This window comes from Chrysochloris asiatica, unplaced genomic scaffold (assembly GCF_000296735.1).
Source record: "Chrysochloris asiatica unplaced genomic scaffold, ChrAsi1.0 scaffold00530, whole genome shotgun sequence".
NCBI lineage: Eukaryota > Metazoa > Chordata > Mammalia > Afrosoricida > Chrysochloridae > Chrysochloris > Chrysochloris asiatica.
In genome coordinates this window covers 566452-587924 of record NW_006409048.1, presented here as the reverse complement: position 1 = coordinate 587924, position 21473 = coordinate 566452, and the positions used below count along the sequence as shown (strand labels likewise).

At 42.7% G+C, this 21473-nt stretch overlaps 1 protein-coding gene across 1 annotated transcript in view; it reads right to left on the bottom strand.

Moving 5' to 3' along the window:
• Nucleotides 1-21473, bottom strand: part of LOC102839697 (zinc finger protein 345-like) — a 74166-nt gene that overhangs the window by 28599 nt on the left and 24094 nt on the right. The window contains exons 4-5 of the mRNA XM_006877566.1: nt 15891-16014; nt 12763-13748 (exon numbers count right to left, since the gene is read on the bottom strand). Of these exons, the coding sequence (XP_006877628.1) occupies nt 12763-13748; nt 15891-16014 (1110 nt within the window). The remainder of the gene's footprint in view (nt 1-12762; nt 13749-15890; nt 16015-21473) is intronic.

The following is a 21473-nucleotide window of genomic DNA, read 5'->3' as shown; positions in this document are numbered from 1 at the left end:
TGCAGTTCAATAGGCTTTGCAGTCTGGCGCATTAATCCACAGCGCCACACAAGGAGTTCCTACAATCGGTGGTGGTGGTGGTTAGGTGCCATGGAGTCGAGTTACGACTCATAGTGACCCTGTACAGGGTTCCGGAGGCTGTAAATCTTTAGGCGAGCAGCTAGTAGTTTTGAACTGCTGAGCCTGCGGTTTGCAGCCCAATTCCTAACCGCTACGCTACTAGAGTTCCTTGCGCAATATTGTCAGGAGGGACCAATCTTCAAAGGATATTGGTAGAGTGGAGTGGAGGGTCAGCAACAACCAAAGAAGAGCGCCGAGATGTACCCATCCAGTAATAGCAGCAATGGGCTGAGATCTAACGATTATGACGACGGCACACATCTGGGCTGTGTTATGTTCTGATGTGCATAGACTTGCTATAAGTCAGAGCACACTAGACCGCATGTAACAAAAAAATAAAAATTAAAAGAAATATATATATGCATATGCTGTTGCTGTGACGTACCATTGAGTCAGTTCCGGCCCATAGTGACCTTGTATAGGGTTTCCGAGGAGCAGCTGGTGACCTTGAACTGCGACCTTGCAATTCAAACTGACTTTGCAGTCTGGCGCATTAACCCACAGCGCCACACCAGGGCACACTGACCTTGCAGTTCAAACCTACCACGTGGTCCAGGTTTACCCTACAGCATCACACCAGGAAATACATAGATGTGTGGTTTTGTTGGTTGGTTATGATCCGTGGAGTCGGTTCCGACTCTTAGCAACCCTGTACAGGGTTTCTGAGGCTGTAAATCCTTATGGGAGCTCTAGTAACATAGTGGTTACAAATCGGGCTGCGAACCGTTCGCAAGGCCAGCAGTTGAAAACTACCAGCTGTTCTGCGGGAGAAAGATGAGGCTTTCTGCTCCCATAAAGATTTATAGCCTCGGAAACCCTGTACAGGGTCGCTATGAGTCGGAACCGACTCCACAGCACATCACAATAACAAATCTTGACGGGAACAGAAAGCCTCATCTTTCTCCCGCGGAACAGTTGGTAGTTTCCAACTGTGAGGTTAGCAGCCCGATTCCTAACTACTACGCTACCAGAGCTCTGATAGTGTTGTTGTTGTTGTTAAGGACCTTGGAGTCGGTTCTGACTCATAGTGACCCTGCACAGGGTTTCCGAGGCTGTAAATCTTTACGGGAGCAGAACTCCTCATCTTTCTCCCGTGGAACCGCTGGTAGTTTCAAACTGCTGGCCTTAAGGTTGGCAACCCGACTCATAACCACTATGCTCCAGAAATACGTCAGCTGTACTCTAGCCTCCTGTTATGAATTGTGTTGCTTCATAATGTTTCCTAAACCCCAACTGCTACACCTGGTGTGGCCCTGTGGGTTAATGCGCCAGACTGCAGAGCCGTTTTAACTGCAAAGTCGGTTGTTCAAGCTCACCAGCTGCTCCACGGAAACCCCACACAGGGCTCACGATGGGTCGGAACCGACTCGATGGCTCATAACAACAACAACTGCAATACCTATGATTGGAGTCCTGGTGTAGCGCTGTAGGATAAGCACTGGACTACGAGGTCAATTTGAACTTGGAAGGCGGGTGGTTCATACTCACCAGTCTCTCCTCAAAAACCCTACCCAGGGTCACTGTGAGTGGGAAATGAGTACATGGCATACCAACAACAACATACCTATGCTTATAATCCTATTTGGGAATTAATATTAAACCTGAAACCCAAAATCATTGGCATTAAGTAAATTCTGATTCATAGCAAGTCTGTAAGACAAAGTACACTGGTTCTCTAGAATTTTTCTAAGGCTATAAATCTTTATGGGCACAGATTGCCTCATTTTTGTCCCATGGATCAGCTGGTAGGTTCAAATTGCTGACCTTTTGGTTAGTAATGTGATGCTTAGCCTATTGCGACACCAGGGCTTCTAAGGTGGCTATGTCTCTTTTAAAATATAAGGAAGCAGTGTGAGCAAGTAGATTTGGAGGAAGAGAAATGCCATGCCACATGAGGTTACCCAAAAAGCCAAGATACAGAAGATGTAAAGACACAAGAACCTTCCTCCCGCGCTGACAGACTGCTTGAATTCTTTCTTTCATAAAAATCAGCACAAGGCTAGTCCCTATGAGTTTTAGGTTAAAGACATCCCAACTGTTCAACTTTCCAACATGTTGTGCCCCGCCATACTCCTCCGTATCAATTACCACTCTTCCCTTCCCTCAAGTCCCAGGGTTTTGCAACATGCTGCAACATCTCACGAAACTTACAAATGTCAAAAGAAATAGCTGGCTTACAAAATGGTGGAGGCTGGCCGGTCCTAAATCTGTAGTTCAGAGATCAGTCTGGAAGCTTTTTCTCATCTGTGTAGTCCCAGGAGCTGAGGAACCCAAAAAGGCAGGTCAGATGACAGACTTGAAGCCCGAGGCTGTGGAAACTGGTGAATCAAGTCACATGATGGGATGAAAGTCCCAAGTACTGGAGGTCAGATGTAAAGAGCTAGATGCAAAATCCAGGGCAAAAGATTAAGCTTTTCCAAAGCTGTCTTATAAATTGCAGTCAAGACATGCCCCCAAGGGAAACTAAGGGTGGTGACTTGAGCCACACCCTCTACTTAGGTGGGGGCATTCTTAATACTTACATCTATTGTAGTCTTTATTTCTTTTGTTGTTGTTGTTAGGAGCCATCAAGTCGGTATTGGCCATTTTAAATCTTTACTCCTTAGCCCCACCTTAAGCTTTACTCTTTAGCAACTCCTTTCATAATGGGCCCGTAAGTCACAGGCATGTTGTTGTTAAAGCGCCATCAAGTCAGTTCTGACCAATGTTGTTGTTAAGTGCCGTCGAGTCGGTTCCGACCCATAGCGACCCTGTACAGGGTTTCCGAGGGTGTAAATTTTTACGGGAGTAGAAAGCCTCATCTTTCTCCCGCGGAACGGCTGGTAGTTTCGAATAGGGTTCCCAAGGAGTAGCTGGTTATCTTGAACCGCCAACCTTGCGATTCAAACAGACTTTGCAGTCCAGCACATTAACCCACAGTGCCGCACCAGGATTTCAAATCATAGGCATAGAAGTTGTTGTTGTTATGTGCCGTCTTTACGGGAGCAGAAAGCCTCGTCTTTCTCCCTGTAACAGCTGGTAGTTTCGAATTGCTAACCTTGTGGTTCGCAGCCCGATTCGTAACCACTACACTACCAGAGCTCCTTCCTTTTAGGCATATAGGTTGTGATATACAATATATCACAAAATGGAGAACTTTAGCTAGAAGAGCCATAATAAACAATTAGCTGCCCTGAACAGACAAAAAGGCTACCCCTAGAGCTGGTGCCTTGAATTTGGACTTCTACCCTCTGAGACTAAGGAGCTCTAGTAGCGTAGTGGTTACAAGTCAGGCTGCTAACCTCAAAGTCAGCAGTTCAAAACTACCAGCCATTCCACAGGAGAAAGATGAGGCTTTCTGCTCCTGTAAAGATTTACAGCCTCAGAAACCCTGTACAGGGTCGCTATGGGTCGGAACTGACTCCATGGCATGCCACCATCACCACCACCACGCTCTGAAACTGTGAGAAAATCTGATTATCTCTTTTGAGATGGAAAGAGCAGATTAAACAAGCAAGTACATACAGAGGGAATGATACCATGCCATATCATTATCAAAGAATCCAGTAATAAAAACTAAGAAAGTAAGAAAAGAGACAAAGACCTTCTACCAGAGTAGACACACAGAGAGAGCCTTCGCTGAGAGCCGGCACTCTAAATTCGAAATACTGGCCCCCTAAACTGTGTGAAGGAGCTCTGGTAGCATAGTGGTTACGACTCGGGCTGTGAACCACAAGGTCAGCAGTTCGAAACTACCAGCTGCTCCGCGGGAGAAAGATGAGGCTTTCTACTCCCGTAAAGATTTACACCCTCGGAAACCCTGTACAGGGTCGCTATGAGTCGGTTCCGACTCCATGGCACATAACAACAATAACAACAAACTGTGATAAAACATATTTTTTTGTTAAAGCCAGACACTTGCGGTGTTTGTCAGAGCAGCTCCAGGTTAGTAACACAGAATCTGGTACAAGATGGCAGACTGCTGTTCTAATAAATACCTAGAGTGTGGAAGTAGTTTTGGTATTGGGTAGAAGCTGAAGAAATTTTGATGTGCTAGACTGTCTGGAAAAACTGTTGGTAGAATTATGGTTATTAAAAGCATTTCTGTTTGGGTGCTGGAGGGGGCGCGGAGAGCAATACACAAGAAGGGGGAGGGGAATGGAAGAACAAGGCAGATGGGAGAACGTTTAGGCAGGTTTGCATGGGCTAAGTGGGGCAGTAAATAGTGATGTATGCTCAACAAAAATTTTAGAAAAAAACAAACAAAAAAAGCAATTCTGTTGAAGGCTCAAAGGAAGTATTATTTTAGAGAATTGATATGCATCATCAAGCGAACACTGCTTGAAATATGGACACGAAATATTTCTGTTGAGGCTTTAAAAGGAAATCATGAACATGTGATTGGACAATCGAGGTGGGGCAGTGCTTTTTATGCAGTGACAGAGGACTTCTCTAAGTAATCTTCCAAGTGTTGGCAGAAGGTCAAATTTATAAGTAATGAAGTTTGATGTTTGGCTGTGGAGACTTATAAGCAAGATATTAATGGGCCCACATGATTTTGCATTTTATTAAATTGTCAGAGGAAAGAGACAGACTTTAAAATGAACACTGCAAAAGGAGCCCTGGTAGCAGCCTGCTAACCTCAAGATCAGCAGTTCGAATCCACTAGCTGCTCCTCAGGAGAAAGATGAGACTTTTTGCTCCTGTAAAGATACACAGCCTCAGAAACCCTATACAGGGTCACTATGAGTTGGAACCAACTCAACAGCGAATAGCAGCAGCAGTGCAAAATGTAAACAAAACTAAAGATTTGGAAAATTCTGTTGTACAAATGTAGGACACGTGTTCTAGAATATTCACCAAGGACATGACTATAGAATCTTTAGTTAAAGAAACTAAGCCTAAGTAAGTAATGGATCTAGTCAAAGACCAGAGCAGAAAAGACATCAGCTTAGACAGAAGCGCATAATGACAAGACAAAGGAAAGCTATCTACCTCTTGGAATTCTATAGGCAGGAAACAAACTAAAGGAGCTGTATCTGGTGTTCTTCAAGAAAAGAAAGGGACCATCCCTAACTCTTTATGGGAACAGAACTCATCTTTCTCCTGCGGAATGGCTGGTAGTTTCAAACTGCTGACCTTGAGGTTAGCAGCCCAACTTGTAGCCTCTAGCTACCAGACCTACTTCCCTGGAAATGTATGGTCAGTAAACAGTTCAATGTAGCACAAGATGCAGGATTGGCTGATTTCAAAGGGTGGGACCACGGCCTCCTAGATTTCAAAGGGTAGAGTCGCACCTTGTAGGTTTCAGAGTCAGATCTTCACCAACTCAGTCCTGGTGTGTGGGACTGCCGGTAGGCTATACCAAGAGGATGGGGAGCCAACAAAAGTTGAGAGGCATGGTTTCCATGCTCTATTGGCAGAAGTTGGGCACTGCCAGGGGCCAAGGAAGTGGGGTTGCCACTCATACGGACTACAAGAATCAGGCTGACCAAAGCTGAGGGACCAGAGTTAGGATCCCAGTTGAGTATGGAAGGCAGAGCTGGAGCCAGGGTAAAGTGGCCCCCACCCAGAATCCAGAGCATGGTCAACACCCAATGTCTGGAAGGTGGGCCACTTTCAGACCCAAAGAATAAAGGATTATTTTCAAATCTTGGCTTCTTTAGTGTCGTTCAGTCAGTTCCAACTCACAGTGTCCCTGCATACGGTTTCCAAGGAGGATCTGGTGGGTTTGAACAACTGAGCTTGTGTTTTTAGCAGCCCAGCACTATACCATACCAGGACTCAAGATTTAATGTGATTTGTTCTGCTGTGTTTGGGACTTACTTGGAGCCTGCTATCTGTTGTTGTTGTTGTTAGGTGCCATCAAGTTGGTACTGACTCATAGCAACCCTAGGTACAACAGAACGAAACATTGCCCGGTCCTGAGCCAACCTCACAATTGTTGCCATGCTTAAGCCCATTGATGCTGCCTCTTTGCCAATCCATCTCACTGGGGGGGTCTTCCTCTTTTTCTCTGACCCTCCACCTTACCAAACATGATATCCTTCTCCAGCGACTGCTCCCTCCTGACAATATGTCTGAAGTATGAGAGACGAGGTTTGGCCATCCTGGCCTCCAAGAAGCACTCTGGCTGCACTTCTTCCAACACAGATCTGTTAGTTCTTTTGGCAGCTCATGGCACTTTCAATATTCTCCAACACCATAAGTCAAAAGCATCAATTCTTCTACAATCTTCCTGATTCACTGTCTAGCTTTCGCATGCATACGAGGTTATTGAAAATACCGTGGCTTGGGTCAGGCTTACCTTAGTCCTCAGACTGACATCTTTGCTCTTCAACACTTAAAAAAGTTCCTGTGCAGCAGATTTGCTTAATACAGTATGTCATTTGATTTCTAGACTGCTGCTTCCTTGAGTGTTGATGATTGATCCAAGAATGAAGTCCTTGACAACTTCAATCTTTTCTCCATCAATAAGAATGTTGTTTGTTGGTTCAGTGGTGAGGATTCTTGTTTTCTGCTATCAGTTGTTGTTGTTAAGTGCTGTTGAGTCAATGCCGACCCATAGCAACCCTGTATAGGGTTTCCAAGGAGCAGCTGGTGAGTTTGAACCACCAATCTTGCAGTTCAAAGGACTTTGCAGTCTGATGCCTTAGCCTACAGTGGGACAGTACTTCCCTCCAATTTCCCCCATTTGTAATTGAAATGTCTCCCTGTGCCTGCCCCCGCACCACATATATTCTATAGTTCACCGGTTCATGGATAAAGGAGTATGCTTAAAATCTCATTCATGTATTTTGTTTTCTGATTTTTTTAAATTGTGTTAAAACACACACAACATAAAATTGGCCAGTTTAACCATTTGCAATCCAAGGTACCAACCAAGCTCTTAATATGCAGCCATCACTGTTATGTGTTTTCAAAACTTTTTCATCACCCAAATAGAAACTCTACCCAGTAAGCAGTAACCTCCCATTCCAAGCCCACAGTAACTACTTATCTACTTTCTTTATGGATTTGCCTTGCCTATTCTAGATATTCCTGCAAGTAGAATTGTGTAATATGTAGACTTTCATTCCTAATTTATTTCATAGTGTTCTTTTTCCCTTCAACTTTTTATTGTGAATTGAATGAAGGTAAACAAGATCATCCGCCTTGCTTTCAACCACTCACACGTTGTGTTTCATCTCAATGATTGCTCTCCGTTCCATGTAATGACTTATTCTGCTTCCACTCTGTTGCTTAACTTTTACATCGTATTTTTCACAAATAAGCAAAGCAAAACTATTGGATATACACATACAAAAGAAAAAATAAATATTCATTCAAATGTCCAAAGGACACATTTTGCAAGCCAGCCTCCTGCCCGCAGGCACACTCCTTTTCTCAGCCCATGGGCCTAGAGTTCTGAGTTGCTGTATCTCTCTGTGCCATCGCCTCTGTCACTACCGCTATGCAAAGACTTATGATTGTGTGGAACATGACAAGTTATGGACAACTTGTGGAGAATGAGTATTCCTGAACAATTGTGCTCATGAGGAACCTGTTCATAGACCAAGTGGCAGTTGTCCAAATAGAACAAGGGAACACCAAACAATTTTAAATTAGGAAAGGTTTGTGCCGGGATTGTATTCTTTCACCATACTTATTCAATCTGTATGTTGAGCAAATAAGAGAAGCTGGGATATATGAACAAAAATGTGACCTCAGGATTGGAGGAAGACTCATTAACAACCTGCGATACGCAGATGACACAACTTTGCTTACTGAATGCAAAGAGGACTTAAAATACTTACTGATGAAAATCAAAAACTGCAGCCTTTGGTATGCATTGCATCTCAATGTAAAGAAAACAAAAATCCTCACCACTGGACCAATAAACAACATTCTTATCAACGGAGAAAACAATGACATTGTCAGACTTCATTTTGTTCAGATCAACCATCAACACTCATGGAAGCAGCAGTCAAGAAATCAGGCGACAGATTGCATTAGGCACATCTACTGCACAAGACCTCTTTAAAGAGCAAAGATGTCAGCTTAAGGACTAAGGTGCACCTGACCCAAACCATGGTATTTTCAATAACCTCATCTGCATGTGAAAGTTGGACAGTGAATAAGGAAGACCATAGAATTGATGCATTTTAGGTATGGTTTTGGAGGAGGATATTAGAAGTACCATGGACTGCCAAAAGAACAAACATCTGTTTTGGAAGAAGTATACCCAGAATCCTCCTTGGAAGCCAGGATGACCAGACTTCATCTCTCATACTTCAGACATATTATCAGGAGGGACCAGACATATGAAGAAGGATATCATGTTTGGTAAAGTGGAGGGTTGGAGAAAAAGAGGAAGACCCCCCAACGAGATGGACTGGTAATGACAAAAGCAATAAACTCAAACGTATTAACGATTGTGTGGTTGGTACAGGACAGGGCGGTGTTTGGTTCTGTTGTGCATAGGGTCACTATGAATTGGTACCAACTCAATGGCACCTAACAACCACAACACGCTGTCATAATCACCTGCAAACTAGCACAACACATTCATAAGACCTCTCCTCACTGTGAGTTGTTCGTTGTCTACTAATGGTTATGTCACATGTTATTGAATTGTTTCACTTGTGTTCTTAACACGCTTCTCAATTTAGGAATGTATAAGAGTATATTGGGAGGAAAGGACCCTTTGTAAGTTTGGCACGTAGATGACATAGGACCTCTTCCCCAAAGCGCCCCTAAGACATCAAGTTGATTCCAATACCTTTATATAGTTTCTGAGGCTGTAACTCTTCATGGGAGTAAAAATCCTCATCTTTCTTCTGAGGAGCACCTGGTGAGTTTGAACTGCTGACCTTATGGATAGCAGTCCAGAGATTATCCTTACAGTACCACCAAGGATCCATTCCCAAAGCAAAAAAAAAAAAACCCACATTAATTTGTCCTTATTTGTATTGATATTTACAAGAAACTCTTTTATGTAAGCCAGATTTGATCATGGGAACTGCCTTGACTGAATGAAGACACCTAACTACAACGGGGCTGATTGGACCCTGTGGGAGGAGTCAAGTAGCAACTCTTTATCAACAAGGACGAGGTGGGTATGGTTACCATAATGGATTGTTGAAGTGCCCCCAAGTCGGTTCCAACCCATAGCGACCCTGTAGAGGGTTTCTGAGGAGCAGCTGGTGAGCTTGAATGGCTGACCTCGTGGTTCAAACCAATTTCGCAGGCGAACGCATTAACCCACAGCGCCCCACGAGGAGTAGTGGATAGCAGAGTCAAAGTAGTAATCAGAATAAGCTGACTTGTGTGGCTTTGTAACGTTGGCTACTTCAGCACAGCGTTCCTAGAAGTGGAATAGATGGGGAAACCTACTAAATATTTTCTTGGTATGTACAAACAGAAGAATTCCAGGTAAAATAAACAGCGGTCTAACTCGAATTGCCAAAATACAATTGTCTCTCAATCGAGTCCTTGATTTTAGCCACTTTACAGACCTCTTGAGTGAGGGGGAGGCCAGTCCCTTTGAGGAAGGAGCTCACTAAACGGGCAGAAATGTTTATTAATCTATCTCCTAACCTTCCCTGAAAGGAGCTCTGGTAGCATAGTGGTCACGAATTGGGCTGCGAACAACAAGGTCAGCAGTTCGAAACTACCAGTGGTCCTGTGGGAGAAAGATGAGGCTTTCTGCTCCTGCAAAGGTTTACAGCCTCGGAAACCCTGTACAGGGTCACTGTGGGCTAGAATCGACTCGACAGCACTTAACAAGAACAAGCTTCCCCAAAGAGATCTATGCCCTTTTAGAAGAGTGACTGTTCATTGGGGAAAAGGAAAGAATCTGACAATTTGGAGATTTCTGGACACTGGCTCTGAGTCGACACTAATTTCAGTAGATCCAAATGTCCACCAGTCAGAGTGGGACTGTATGGAGGTCTAATTATTAACAGAAATTTTTCTTTTAAAAACATATCTGCACTTAGGGATGTAGTAGCTCAAAATACCTGCTGAGAGGGAAGAAGTCTTCACATCAAGGATCAACCCTATCCCCTCTGTACACTGGGGTTAATAGGGACAGGCAACTTAAACACTGGCTACCTAAAATGGGGGTGCTCTAAAGGCATGAAGTGATTGACTTAAAGTTTCCAAGAGGGAGTTTAGTTTCAGAGTGTGCTGGGAAAGGTAGAATCCCCACTGAATAGTTTTCCTCTTGTCTAGACGGGTCTGGTGAAAGGAGATGGGGATAAGAGTCTTATGATTCAATAGTGAGTAATTGTTATCGTGACTAATTGTAGAAGTTTTGTAACACAAAGGGGGGAGTAGTTAATCCAATATTCCAGGAACAGAGGACCCTAAAACTATCAAGGGACAAGAGCATGAGCAAAATGTGGGACCCTGTCCAGAGAAGCAGTAACACCAGAGATGGAAGCAGAGATGGTGACATGGAGAAAGAGAGCATCTGAGGACTCCAGACTCTTGAAAAGAGAAAGGCTGTGTGCTGGTGACCAGGAGGCAGGCTTCCAGAATACGCCCTCTGGCTGTTTATATATTCCTTAGTGTTTTTGTGTACATCAAAAACAAAACAAAACAGAGGGAACAGAAGCAAATGCTTCAATGATGATACATGGAGGGGACTGTAATTGTAATGAAATGAAATATGATAGGATGAGTGCAAAACAGATCTTCTCCCATGTAAACTATCACTCAATTTACAATAAAAGCTTTTAAAAACACACACACATTTGCAATGAGTAAGTTTTGGGTTTGGCAAAATTCTATCATGAGATCTACAGCATCATTTATATCATCAAAGCCACATTTTCTAACTAGTGATCCTTCCTAGAGGTAGGTGGGCAAATGTGAATTATAGTGGTATTGATCTTCCTTGTATGCATATGGATATTGTCCTATCACAGACATCATTGTACTTCAAAATAGATCTTCAAATACTCTTTTTGATCAGTCTACCATGGGTGACCCTGCTGGCATTTGAAATCACGGTGGCATAGCTTCCAGTATCATAGCAACACATGAGTCACCACAGTGCCACAAACTGGCAGACCAGTGGTGGGTTAGCATCAGTAGCTGGTATCTTGTCCAATGCTGAGCTCTGCACAATAGGTTCAACAGCTGTTATCAGTGCAGCCTTAGCAAGTGGTCTTGCAAACTCGACACGAACCAGACAATTAGCAAAAGAAGGACTCTCTCTCCAAATCCATGAGCTGGTCAGAAGCTTCGTTCCTGGTAAGTCACACTGTGGGTCCAAGATGAGATTTCCTCCCCTGCAAACTCTGCTTCCCAAAGCACCAGTTTCATGGCTCCGTTTTTTTTAGGTGGTGAAAATTTGGGTTGAAAGTTTCTTTGCAGTTTTCTGATCAACAAACCAGGGATTACAACAGTTGTGTAGGATAAATAGGACAAGAAATAGAAAGAAATAATGCTACTTATAACACCACACATACAACATAACTGAAATTCTGTAAGCAAACGCTGCTTTGCATACTGAGAAGTTAAACAGCCAATAGAAGAGTGGTGGAATATGGAGATATTTTTCAGTTTTCTTTAAAATTTGCCATAAAAATAGTTTTCTACAATGAAAACATACTGCATTACAATGTAAAGAAGTATAAAAACTTTAAAATATAGTTGATAAGAAGAAAACACACATCAAAGATACCAAGGGGTTGATGAGCTTTTTTCAGAAGGACAATTTGTATATAAAAGAACTAAAATAGCATTTTGATACTTGTCCAAAGCCATGTGCTACCACCAAAAGGTGACTTGGCTTACTGTCAGTCTCTGCAAGTGAGTCTCACAGAAGTCCTAAGTGAGAAAAGATAGTTTAGGATTCCTTGATTTTTTATACTTATAGGATCAATCCACAGCGTATCTCACATTTTCTAAGAAGTGCAAAAGATTTATAGATGTTTCTAAATTTCTTTACATATATATGACTTTTCAGTACTCCTGGTGTGGCATTTAGGATCAGCACTGGACTGAGAACCACTAGGTCAACTGTTCAAACCCACCAGCCACTCCTCCAAAACTTTAAACAGGGTCACTATTAGAAGGAACCAACTTGACAGCGCTTAAGTACAATAACATGGTTTTTTAGAAGTATGACTTTTCTCAAAGTTAGTAGAGGAAATTAGTGAATACCTTCTCTTGTGCATGAACCCTTACATCTTTCCAAGTACAGTGGGTGAAACAAAAACCCAAAACTCTCCCATACCATTCTTTTCTCTCATGTGTTTTCTTCCTTTTTTTTTTTTTTTGAGAAATTACCAAGTCTTGTAAAATTGTTTACACATGTAGTTTCTTTCTAGTGTATTTCTCACATTATCAAAAGGATGAATGAGAACTGAAGAGTTTCCCTCATTTCCTGCATACAAGAAGGCTTCAAAAAGTTTAGGGATAAATGGAATTAAAGATAATAGAGTTTTTCTAGGAACATTTTAGTCTCCCTCAGACATAAAGTCTGTCTCTACAGTGAGTTGGTACGTGTTTGCTGAGGAATGGGTAAGACTAAAGGCTTCCCTGCATTCCCTACATTCCTAAAGCTTTCCTCTACTGCTCCCTGTTCCTAACTGGTTAGTGAGGTAGGAGGACTAAGGGTCTCTGATATTTCTTATATTCATAAGGCCTCTCTACACTGTGAACTCTTACATGATTAGTGACAGATAAAGGCCAATTAAAGGCCTTCCCAAATTCCTTACTATCATACAGTGTATCTCCATGAGTTCTAACATGTTTGCAGAGGTCTGAAGAAGAAATAAATAATTTCCCACACTCTTGACATTCATAGTTCCTCTGTCCATTATGAGTTCTAGTATGTCTTTTTATGGACGAGAAATCACTAAAGGCTTTCCCACATTCCTTACATTCATAAGGCCTCTCTCCAGTGTGAATTCTTAAATGTGTTGAGAAAGCAGAGGAACGGCTAAAGGTTTTCCCACATTCCTTACATTTATAAGGCCTCTCTCCAGTGTGAATTCTTACATGTGTAGAGAGGGCTGAAGAACGACTAAAGGTTTTCCCACACTCTTTACATTCGTAAGGCCTCTCTCCACTGTGCATTCTTCTATGGCTAGTGAGGTGTGAGGATTGACTGAAGGCTTTTCCACACTCCGGACATTCAAAAGGCCTGTCTCCCCAGTGAGTTCTTCTATGACTAGTGAGATGTGAGGACTGACGGAAGGCTTTCCCACATTCCTGACATTCATAAGGCTTCTCTCCACTGTGAGCTCTTTCATGTCTAGTGAGTTGTGAAAACTGACTGAAGGCTTTCCCACATTCCTTACATTCATGAGGCTTCTCTGTACTGTGAGCTCTTTCGTGTCTACTAAGATCTGAAACATGACTAAAGGCTTTCCCACATTCCTTACATTCATAGGGCCTCTCTCCACTGTGATTTCTTAGATGCTTACTGAGGGAAGAGGAAGAACTAAAGGCTTTCCCACATTCTGTACAATGATAAGGCTTCTCTCCACTGTGAGTTCGTAGGTGTGCAGTGAGGAATGAGGACCGACTGAAGGCTTTCCCACACTCCTTACATTCGTACGGCCGCACTCCACTGTGAGTTCTTATATGTCTGTACAGGTTTGAAAGATAACTAAAGGTTTTCCCACACTCCTTACATTCATAAGGCCTCTCTACAGTCAGAGTTCTCGTATGCTTGGGGAGGGGTAAGGAACAATTGCAAGGTTTCCAATCATTCTTGCATTTACAAAGTTTCTCTCTCACACAAGGCTTTAGGTCAGAGGGATGGCTGCAGTCATCTCCACATTCCTTACGAAGATAAGGTTTGTATCCAGTGTGAGATCCAACGTGAGGCTTAAACGATGAATGATCCGAGAGAGCGTTTCTACTCCCAAGGCACTCAGGATTTCGTCCAACAGGAGTTCTTGCCAGGTTAGTAAGATTTCCAATCCAGCTGAACACCTTCACACACTGGCTTTCTTCTTTCCTTTTCTTTTCTGTACCTTCTTGATGTTCACAGAAGTTCTCTACTGTACACATGCTGTTAAGAAGAGGCTGCGTGTTAGAATTAAATCTGTTACCATTTCACAATTACTCTATAGCGTGAATGTTTGTTTTATGCCATGTGCTGCTGTCTTACGTTGTCTCGTCTCACAGAGGGTTTTACCATTACTGTCATCATTTGTAAATAATGGCATTTTCTGACAGTAACATACAAGTGAAATACTTTTTGAATACTCAATAATCTGAACATGCAATTTTACAGCTAGCTCTACACACAAGCACACAACGTAAGATTCTCCTGAAGAAACGCTCACAGACACACACTACTCACCTCACACACTTTTCCTGGGTTTTGTGCTGATAGTCAAAACCATACAGGGCGGAGACTTCGCCTCTCGTGGGGCACCAGGAGCCCTCCTTCATGGACAGCTTGCATCTGTTATGATCCTGTTCAAAAACTGTTTCAATCATATTAATTGGAATTAGACGGTATGAAAAGTAACATGGAAATTTTATGACAAAGCATGTGTGAAGGCAGGCTTTGAGGGATCTGGCCATCACAGGACTCTGACAATAGTAAAAAAAGAGCGCGAAATTCACAATCATATGTTGCTGCCATTCACAATATGTTCTGTAAAACATGGCCTTATTCAGAGACAATGAAGTACAGAGATGGAAGAGTCTGTGCTTAGAGCTATCGCCTCTGCTTCTTATTCCACGTGTGGTCTTTAAAAACATGAGGGGGGCATAATGAACAAAAGGAGAGCTGCTTCCTTTTTAAAAAAAAAACAAGACAAAACCCCACAAATTTCTTATAAGACCACAAATGTATATGTATCAGATGTTGTTGGAAAACATGTTAAATGACACATCTCTGAACAAAGAAATAATTCCATCATAGTTGAGCATGATGGTGACCTAAGTAAGGTATAGCTAGGAAAACAAAGTAAAAATATGCTGCAATAAATTCATGTATGTAAATATTATATAAAGAGAAAAAGGGGAGGTCTTTTATCACAAGTACAAAAGGCAGGAAAGGACTAGTAAAAAGTCTAAAAATTCACCTAAGGTACATGTGTACATTCTGTCTCTCAGACAAAAAGAGATGATTTCAAGTTGATTTTTTAAAATGAAACTGCATCCCAGCAGGGCTGATCTTTCAAAGGATTTTTGTCGTCAGGGTGTTCCCTGACACTACAGCACTGGAAACAGCTGTATGTTCATTCTAAGATCTTTCTCTTACTTCTCAGGGAGAAAAACTAATGTGGTCTATGTGGTGCTTATTCGAGCCACAAAGTCGGCAGTTCAAGCTCACCAGGTGCTCCTCAGAAACCCTATACAGGGTCACTATGGGTCAGAACTGACTTGATGGCACTTAACAACAACCACATATGGTGCTTATAGAGAAAGACAGATCATAAGGGAAGAAAATCAGAAAGCTTATTTCCCAGACACTGTGACAATCTATGATCTCTATAAATGGACACTGTATAAGTTTATCTGTAGCGAAATCATTGCGTCAAATTTGTAGTAAAGATGATAAAATGCTAACAGGTAAAAAACCAATATGACTCCTAAAGTAAATGATCACCCTGGAACACATAAAGAGCTAAAGGGCTTTTAATCCCAAGGGAAATGAAGAGCAATCTTAACAGATAGATTTTACTTTCGTGGGAAAGCCACTAGAGTCTAAGTCCATGAAAGCAGTGAAAACACCTGTCACATTTGCCAATATTTAATTCCTCAACCAAATCCTGTAAGGTGAATGAGTACAATTTCACAGGAAAAGTAAATAAGGAAAATAATCTTACCTGAGCCTATGTTTCTGAAGGTTTCTATCATCACATCTCTGTAGAGCTTCCTCTGAGAAAAATCCAGCAATGCCCACTCTTCATGGGTGAACTCCACGGCCACATCCTCAAAGACCACTGAGGCCTAAAACATCGCACATATTCGGTATCAACAAGGAACCATCTTCCCCAGTGTGTGTAAAAGGACGGATGAGAAGTCAGTCCTGGGAATGAGACCTCACAGGGAGGCCACACAAGGTTCTGTGTTCCACTCCACACTTTACCAATCAGCCTTGTCCCTGTGATGCTGACTGTCTACACTTACCTCTGAACTGTTGGAATTCTAGCTCATAAACTGAACAGTATTTCTAACACAGAGTACCAATACCATTACAGTTTGACTATAACCAAGCCTGATTTTATTCCTCTGTGTATTTATGTTCAGAAAAGTCAGAACACGTAGGAGAAAGGAAAGAACCTTCTATGAATAAAAGACATATTTACATATTTCTATGTGGGGAAAAAAATAATTTAACTTCCTGTAAGATCCACCAGAACACACAACAAGACATGAAGCAGAGGTGAAAAAAGAACCTTATTAATAATTGGCAAATACCAAGTAACTGACAGCTTTTCTGCAAACTGAATAAACAAAGCAAACATCACAATGAAATTCATATATGGTAGAGAGTTTGAATTACCAGACCAGGAAATTAAAACAATTATGATTTATATGAAAAGACTTTTCCAATGGTAAAAACAGACCACATGCAAGAACAGATAATTGAGTAGAGAAATGGACACTCTTGAAGAAACAACTCGTCTGTCAGTTTGTCGTACTGTGGTGGCTTGTTCGTTTTTGTGATTCTGGAAGCTATACCACGAGCATTTGACATACCAGCAGGGTCACCTATGGTGAACAGGTTTCAGCTGAGCTTCCTGATGAAGACTAGGAAGAAGGAGAGATGAACTACTTCCGAATAGTTAGTCACTGAAAACCTTATGAAAAACAGTGGAACACTGTCAGCATCAGAAAACTGAATACTAAAACATGATGAAGAGCAGCAGACCACTGTCAGATACAGTGCTGGAAGATGAGCCCCTCAGGTTGGAAGGCACTCAAAATATGACTGGAGAAGAGCTGCCTCATTGAAGCTGAGTTGACTGTGATGATGCGAATGGGGTAAAGCTGGCTGGGCCTTCATTTGCTGATGGGGCACAACTCAAAACAAAAAGAAACAGCAGTAAATCCATTCACAATCCACTAATAATCGGAACATGTATGAAGCCTGATTCTAGAAAAAATCAGAAATTGTGAAAATGAAATGGAATGCATAAACATCGATATCCTAGGCATTAATGAACTGAAAATGGACCGACGGGTATTGGCCATTTTGAATCTGACAACCACATGGTTTACAATGCCAGAAATGACCAAGTGAAGAGGAATGGTGTCGCATTCATTATCAAAAAGAACATATAACATATCGAGATCATTCTTGAAGTACAACACGGTCTGTGATAGGATAATATCCATATGCCGAAAAGGAAGACCGAGTTAGTACCACTATTATTCAAATTTATGCACTAACCACTAAAGTCAGTGAAGATGAAGAATTCTAGCAACTTCTTCAGATGACAATTGATCCAACATGCAATCAAGTTATACTGATAATTACTGGCAATTAGAATGCAGAGGTTGGAAACAAAGAGCAAGGATCAGTAGTTGGAAATTTTGTCCTTGGTGATACAAACAATGCTGGAGAATTGCATGCTAGAATTTTCAAGACCAACGCCCTCGTCATTGCAAATGCCTTTTTTATACAACTAAAAGACGACTATACACATGGACCTCACCAGATGGAATACACAGAAATCAAATTAACTTCCTCTGTGGAAAGAGATACTGGAAAAGCTCCATGTCATCAGCCAAAGCTAGGCCAGGGGCAGACTGTGGAATGGACTATCAATTGCTTATATGCAAGTTCACGCTGAAGCTGAAGAAAATTAAACTAAGTCCACAAAAGCCCAAATATGACCTTGAACTTATCCCACCTGAATTTAGAGATTATCTTGATAGCAGATTTGATGAATTACTGTAGACCTGAAGAGTTGTGTGATGACATCAAGACCATCATACAGGAAGAAAGCAAAAGGTTATTAAGAAGACACAAAAAGAAGGTAAAGACCAAAATGGATATCAGATGAGACTTTGAAACTTGCTCTCCAGGGTAGAGACGCTAAAGCAAACGGAAGAAATGAGGAGGTAAAAGAGCTGCACAGAAACTTTCAAATGGCAGCTCAAGAAGACAAAGTCAAATATTATAATGAAATGTGCAGAGACCTGGAGTTAGAAAGCCAAAAGAGAAAGAACACGTTCAGCATTTCTCACACTGAGGGAACTGAAGAGAAAATTCAAGCCTCAACTTGAAATATTACAGGAGTCTCTGGGCAAAATATTGGATAATACAGAAAGCATCAAAAGAAGATGGAAGGAATCCACAGGGTCACTGTACCAAAAAGAAATGGTCAATGTTCAAGCATTTCAAGAGGTAGCATATGGTCAATAGCTAATGGTACTGAAGATGCACTGAAGGCACTGGCAAAGAACAAGGCACCAGAATTGATGGGAAACAATGCAGTGCTGGAGGCACTCACTCATCTCTACCAAGAAATCTGGAAGACAAAGACGTGGTCAACTGATTGGAAGAGATCCATATCTGTGCCCATTCCAAATAGAAGAGGTCCAATGGACTATGGAAATCATCAAAAGCATATGAGGCTATTGCAAATACCATGGCTTGGGTCAGGCGCATCTTAGTTCTCAAGCTGGTATCTTGCTCTTGAACACTTCAGAGGGATCTTGTGCATCATGCTTCTTGCACACTTCAAAGTCCCAAACAAAACTGTTCTCTATTGGAAAAAAGTAAATGGTTTTGGAGCCCCCACAAATGATCAGCCGACATCACTCTCCTGCCTCGTCCTTGTGGTGAGGTCATGGGAGTGCCAAGCTGCATGCAGGACCCCCTGCAGAGTCAGGGTTCTCCCCTACTAACTGGCTCCCCTTCTCTGTCCCATCCACAGTGTGACAGCTGGAACTGGAGTGTTAGAACTGCACAGAAAGGCTCTGGTTGCTGGGAGAAGCCCAGAAAATGATTAAGGAAAATGGGGAAAGGCTGGTTCTGAGGCCTGGGGCTCACCTCCCCAGTCAGAGCGGCTCCTTCTTCAGCTTCTGCCAGGAGACTCTCCGTCACACAGAGCACCAAGGCTCAGGGTGGGGACACTACTGCTTCGTGGTGCCAGCTCTGAGAGTCACACATGGGAGGTCACACCAGGCACCCAAGGCTTGAACAGAGGAAGGGCCCAGTAAAGAGTGGTGGTGGTTATGTGCCATGGAGTCGCTTCCGACTCATAGCAGCCCCCTATAGGGTTTCTGAGGCTGTACATCTTTACGGGAGCAGAAAGCCTCATCTTTCTCCTGCAGAACAGCTGGTAGTTTTGAACTGCTGACCTTGAGCTTAGCAGGCCAACTTGTAAGCACTACACTACCAGAGCTCCTTCCAGTAAAGAGTCGGAACTCAGGAATTTGGATGCCTCTTAGGATGCAGTCCTCCCCTGCCACTTCATGAAAGAGCATATAGCTGTTCCCCCACCAAATCAGACTGGGCTACACCCCCTTATCCTAAGAATTACCCAGTTCTCTGTGGTACTCACCATTTCCTGGCTACAGCTTCTGGAAGTGAGCTGAATTTCCTCTCTGAGCCCAGAAGCCATTTCAGTACGAGTGATGGGCGTGGAAGCAGACCCACTGGGCATTCTGAAGGCAGAGGACCATGTCTGGGGCACACAGGGCAAATCCTGACGTGGGATTGCATGGATGTACCAGACTGTCGCCCTGGGTTCAGTTCAATTCTCCCTGTGCCATACCTGTTACAGAAGAGGGGGTGGAGGAGAGAACATTGAACATAAAGGTGTTCTTGGCCATCAGCGCTTTCTCTGGGCAGGAGTTTCTGTCAGGAGCAAGGCAATGTTCCACCCCGAGAAGATCTATACTTCAAGTACAACACACCAGCCTTCAAGAACAAACACTTGCATTCTTCCTGCAGCTCCCCAGGCCTCTGCCTTCTGGCAACAAGTTCACAGCTGGAAGAATTTACTCCTTCCAGAGCAGAAGCATCTAAAGCATGGCAAGAAAACATGAACCCAATTTCCTCCAGGAGTTAGGGGCCTAAGGCTGACGTTGGCTGTCCACCTATGTAAGTTTGCTCCTATGAAGATCTACACATGTACTTATTTCACATCAACATGTCTTTTCAGGGATAATAAAGTTATCCTATTTGGTCTATGCACTCTTCACGCTTCATTGACTTAATTATGTGCAGCTAAATATCTTCGGTTGAGGTTTTTAAAAAAGTGTCATTTCATAAAGACCGCCAGGGTTGTATTCTTTCACCATTCTTATTCAACCTGTTTGCTAAACAAATAATCCGAGAAACTGGATTATACGAAGAAAACCATAGTATCAGGATTGGAGGAAGAAGGCTCAATAACAACCACATCATCTTCCGGGTCTACACCACCTTACAGTCTACCTTAACTTGTTCCAAACAAACTCCCGATCCACATCATTCAATCACGGTTGTCATTTCCAAATCGATCTGCAGCACACAAACCGGACAGCTCTGATTACATTAAAAATCGGCTCACGTCCATCCCTGGTTCATGCTGGTTCAGTGACTTTCCGCTGGCTTTGGGAAAAGCCCCAAGCAGCCAGCCTGGTTCCAAAGGACCTGCTGCCGCTGCCTCCTCCAGTCTGGCCCATAACAGACCCTCCCATCCCCACAACCGCCCTTTGTTCGCTCTGCTTCAATCCTCCCTGGCCCTCCCCAAGGAAAGGATGACACGGAGACTCTTCTACCTCAGGGATTTACACATTAGTCTAACTGGATCCTCAGGTCCTTTTATTACAGGAATTAGAATACTCCGGTTTTTCATTAGGTATTTAAAATTGTCTCCCATGCTAGAGTGTAAATCTATGAGTGGAAATTCCATGTTTTTTTGTTTGTTTGTTTTTGGCTTATGACACTGACAATTCAGGTCATCCACAGAATAAATGGAGTCCTGGTGTGGTGCTGTGGTTAATGTGCCAGACTGCAAGCCATTTGAACTGCAAGGTCGGTGGTTCAAGCTCACCAGCTGCTCCTCGGAAACCCTATACAGCGTTGCTATGGGTCGGAATCGACTCGACGGCACTTAATAACAACAACAACAGAATAAATAAGCATCTCTGGTAGTGTAGTTGTTATGAGTTGGACTAACTCATAACCACTCATAACTTCAAGGTCAGCAGTTTGAAACTGTCAGTCATTCCACAGGAGAAAGATGAGGCTTTCTGATTCCATAGAGATTCACAGCTTCGGAAACCCTATGCAGGGTCACTATGAGCTGGAACCGACTCCACAGCACACCACCACCACCATAGAATAAACCACATATATGAATTATCACTCAGTATCCACTCGTCTATCTGTCGTGCTGTGGTGGTTTGAGTTGCTGTGATTCTGAGGGCTATGCCACCGGTGTTTTAAATAACCAGCAGGGTCA